The sequence below is a fragment of the Arachis ipaensis genome, chromosome B1 (assembly GCF_059453495.1).
Source record: "Arachis ipaensis isolate K30076 ecotype BB chromosome B1, ASM5945349v1, whole genome shotgun sequence".
Taxonomy (NCBI): Eukaryota; Viridiplantae; Streptophyta; class Magnoliopsida; order Fabales; family Fabaceae; genus Arachis; species Arachis ipaensis.
The window spans coordinates 146,898,637-146,903,191 of record NC_142436.1 but is presented as its reverse complement, the minus strand read 5'-3'; the positions used below and the strand labels follow the sequence as shown (position 1 = coordinate 146,903,191).

At 27.0% G+C, this 4,555-nt stretch overlaps 1 protein-coding gene across 1 annotated transcript; it reads left to right on the top strand.

The window, feature by feature from the left end:
- The first annotated feature begins 2,624 nt into the window (after positions 1-2,624).
- LOC107639385 (cell wall / vacuolar inhibitor of fructosidase 1-like) lies at positions 2,625-3,431 on the top strand. Its single transcript, XM_016342866.3, has one exon. The coding sequence runs from the start codon at positions 2,750-2,752 to the stop codon at positions 3,263-3,265; it is 516 nt and encodes a 171-aa protein (XP_016198352.1). The 5' UTR covers positions 2,625-2,749; the 3' UTR covers positions 3,266-3,431.
- Positions 3,432-4,555: the final 1,124 nt, after the last annotated feature.

Sequence of the window (4,555 nt, the reverse complement as noted above, 5' to 3'; positions counted from 1 at the left end):
TTGAGAAGCGGGTAATTTGATTTTGCCACTGACTTTGATGTCGAAGCTCCTCCTTCATCAGGCCTCTTTGAACTATAATTGTTGCTCCAAATGGAATCGTTCAAAGACAGGTTCGACAGATTCGAAACCTACACATGAAGTTGGTCTCTGAATTACCAAAATGACGATTCTTGATTTTTCTCCATCTTCACAAATCCAAAACAGATTCCTTCAAATCTGAATGCACTTTTGAGTATATGTTAGCAATGAATGAATACATAGATAAATAAATTGTTACTGCTATGCAGAGACAGAGAGATAAAAAGAGAAGAAAAAGTAGCCTTCCATGTGTTGAGAGATCTGCAGGACAGAAATGGATTAGATTGAATTTGGTAAAGAATGGGTAATTTTGGAATTTTGAATAGTTTTTTAGATTTTGGTTAGTTTTGTCTACTGGAGTCTATCTTTCATGGTTATAGCGTTAGTTTTGTTTTTCCATGGATAAATTTGTCAGCGTTTATATCTTTCGTGGTTAGAAATGGTTATTTACTCAAATAAATAAACTCCATCTATAGAATAGTAACTCTCCAATTAATGAATTTATGATGGGTAGATTCATGCATCAGTATCTCTAATTAGGTATTTATTTATAAAAGAGTAAAAAATAAATTGGTTTATATTTTTTTTAATTATGAACATTTAAATTTTAAATTTAAAAACACCTAATGTCTATTATAGTATTTTTAAATTTTAAAAGTTATTTTATTAAACGCATTTATTGTTATTTGTGTTTATTAAAAATCATTTTTAATTTAATTGATCAAATAATACATATGCCTACAACTTTTAAAAAATTAGTTTTTAAAAGTTAGCTTTTACAATTTATTTGTGCAAATGACGATTACATTTTGTATTAATTCGTTCATTTTGTTACATTGGTTGTTACTATTACACATGTTTATATAATAAGTCACTTTCTTCATAATCCGCTACATGCTTTCACAAAATTTGGTCATAAACCGCTACAGGGTGTAGCGGTTTATGTGCGGTTTATGTTATGCATGCTTTCAACGTAATCTGCGAGAGGGTATAGCGGATTACATGCATTTGGGTTCCGCTATAGGGTGTAGCGGATTACATATAATTGCATTTGTTACATTTGCGTCTGGAGTTTGCCAATGTTGTATTTGCGTAACGTTTTTCTTCCATCATTTTATTTATGTAAATTGCCCTAGAAATAAATTTTAATTTTATCTTTCAATAATATCAATTTTTACTGTATATAATATTTAATTATTTTTTAATCACATGTAAGTAAATACTTTCATTCTAATAAATTTTTTTATATTTTTATATTAACTTATAACTTTAAGTGTAAAATTATAAAAAAATTAATTTATTTATAATGAAAGTGATGTGATTAAGTGTAATTTACTTAGATGTGATTAAAAAATAATTGAATACCATGTACAGTAAAAAGTTGATATTATTGAAGGATAAAACTAAAATTTATTTCTATGTATCGTTTTTGTCCCCAACGTTTTCGTTCTATTTAAGTCCTTAACGTTTCAAAATCGTCTCAATTTTGTCCTGCCGTCAATAATTTTGTTAACGGATCCCTAACAGTAGGACAACATTGAGTCAATTTTGAAACGTTAGGGACTGAAATAGGACGATTAAAACGTTAGAGACAACTTTGGGACTTACCCCAAATGTTGAAGACAAAAACGATATTTTACTCTTTAAAATAAGACAAATTAGATTCAGAGATCAATATATCCATATCTTAAAAAAGTCAAAAACTTAAATATATTTTTAAATTTTCAAAAACTTAAATGTCCGTGGACTAACAAATTAGAAATTGATTTATTTTTTTTTCTAAATTTTATTATAATTTTATATTTTACATACATAATTTATTATTATTTTTTTATTTTACATAAGATTTGGATTTTTTTTCCTTGGAAGGGAGAGCAAATGCGACCCACGGCGAAGGGCGAAGGCTAATGCGAAAACAAAATAAGTAGCTAGGCAGAGATCAGAAACCCTACTGCTATGCATTTAATGACTCTCTGAAACCCTCAATTCTCTCTTTACCTTAGCTTTCACCACCTACAACTCATTCACACCTATAAGTTTTGCCATTTTAAACAATACATTTTTTTTATTGTTATTATTATTAACAGATATTGCACTAAAATATTCAATTGTGGCAACAAAAATACAACCTTAAATATTAGTTTGGATTGTCTTATTTATGTAAAAATAATATTTTTTAATAAAATATTTTTATTCAATTTTAAATTTATTTAGATACATCTTTTAAGAAAAATATTTTTATTACAAAAAAACAAATTATTATTTTTAAAGCCAATAATACCTTATTTTAAAAAAAAAACAAAAAAATGCTTTTAATACTTAAAAATTCTTTTTAAAAAACATATCCAAATGCGAAATAATTTTTTTTATTAAAAAATATCTTTTAAAAAAATATAAAAAAATAAATACTTTTTTTCAAAAACCATCCTAATTCTCATATAAAAAAAAAAAAAAAACAGCATACAAAATAATTATTTAAATAATATGAAACTTCAATAACTTTTTCCCTACGATCACAAGTTTCCTAAGCAAATTGGCAAAAAGCAAGTTCCATTCCCTAACACTATAAAATGGCCTAAACAAACCTCAATTTTCCTCATAACAAACTCATCAATCATCCTTATTTCTCTGTTGATTATCCTATTTCAATCAAAATCATTTTCTTCCCAAAATGGCAAACTTGAAAACTACAACTACTCTGTTCTTCGTCTTATTCTTAATTGCCATGACTTCATTACCATCAATAACTCTCTGCGATGAAAACCTCATAGAAAGCACTTGCAGGAAAACACCAAACTTCAATCTCTGCGTTCAATCTCTTAAAGCATTCCCCGGAAGCGCCAGCGCCGACGTCAGAGGCCTGGGCCTAATAATGGTGAAGGTGATGCAATCAAAAGCAAATGATGCCATTAACAAGATTCGTGAGCTTCAACGAAGTGGACCAAGTCCAGCACTGACTTCTTGTGCAAGCAAGTATAACGCAATTGTGGTTGGTGATATACCAGAAGCCAATGAAGCTTTTTCGAAAGGTATGCCTAAATTTGCAGAAAATGGAGCAAATGATGCTGCTAATGAAGCTACCTTTTGTGAAAATGGATTCAATGGGAGATCACCTCTCACCCAACAGAACAATGCTATGCGCGATGTTGCTGCTATTACTGCTGCTATTGCTAGACAGTTACTTTAGTTAATTAGTTAGTTAATTAGATTCAATAAATAATACATGCTTCTTTCTGCTATCAGAAATCTGGAACGTGGTGTTCTCCAATAATGTATGAATAGCATATCGTAGTGATTTTTCAATTTCTCATGTGTTTCCAATACCATAAGATATTTAATTTTGTCATGTTACAATTAAAAATGAGCCAAGCCATTTCTGATATATGTTTAACTTGATTCATTAACAGTTGAATTGAGTAAGATAGTAAACTGAATTTAACATTAAGAATTGAACTCATATACTAAGTGGATTAAATTTTAATTTAAAACAATAAATTTCGATTGGGTAAATAAGTAACTCATATAACTCAAATGAGTTATAGTTCAAATAGCATATTCTTCCCATACTCATCTAAGAAGTTGTGTGTTCGAGTCTCCATATTTTTTATAAAAAAAAAAAACAAAAAACAAAAGATAAGTAATTCATATGTTTGAATAAATCTTCGGATTCAAATTTTATTGAGTATATAGTTGTCTATTGGTTGATAATTAACGAAGATCAGATGTGTTTGAGTTCACAATTAGCTTCAAGTTTTTTGTAAGTACAAATTTTGATTATAGTTAAATTTTGGTCATGTAAATTTCGCATTTTTTCTATTACTATTTAACGTAAATAATAATTAGTGTATGTACCATTCCGATGCCCGACAAATATTTATTTAATTTATGTTTTTATTAGTATTTCGTAATTTGATTCTTTATTATTTAATTTATACGAAAATCATTAGGAGCCGTAAGTCATTCTTTTGATTATTCTCTTAATTTTTAAATTAAAAATTTGTATTTTTTACCTTTTCAATGTTTTAAAAAAATGTTATATTTACATTTTTATTCATTTAAATATTAGAGGATAAATTAGATCTTTAATCATTAGTTATATTTTATTATTCTAAAATGAGTATTTTTTTAATGAATAATTAGTTAATTAATTCAAATAATGAAGCGTATATATTTTATTTGCAAATCATATTAAGTACAGTTGATACTCAATAAAAGAAAAATAAAATTAGATTTATTAGAATGATTGTCAATGTATAAAATTTTAGTCATTAAATATCAATTTTCGTATAATTCTAAAAGATTTATTTTTCTAAAATATTCTAAGAAGGGTATGGATACTAGTTTTAGTACGCGCCACATCAACAATTTTAACACAAGAATACTACCTATTGTAATATAATATAATACAATGATATTATTTTTTAGGTTTTATTCTTTGATAGATATTTGATGAATAATTAATTCAAACAATGAGATG

What these genes read in the sequence shown, in the direction of transcription:
- LOC107639385 (XM_016342866.3), top strand. Translation starts at nt 2,750, where the DNA reads ATGGCAAACTTGAAAACTACAACTACTCTGTTCTTCGTCTTATTCTTA.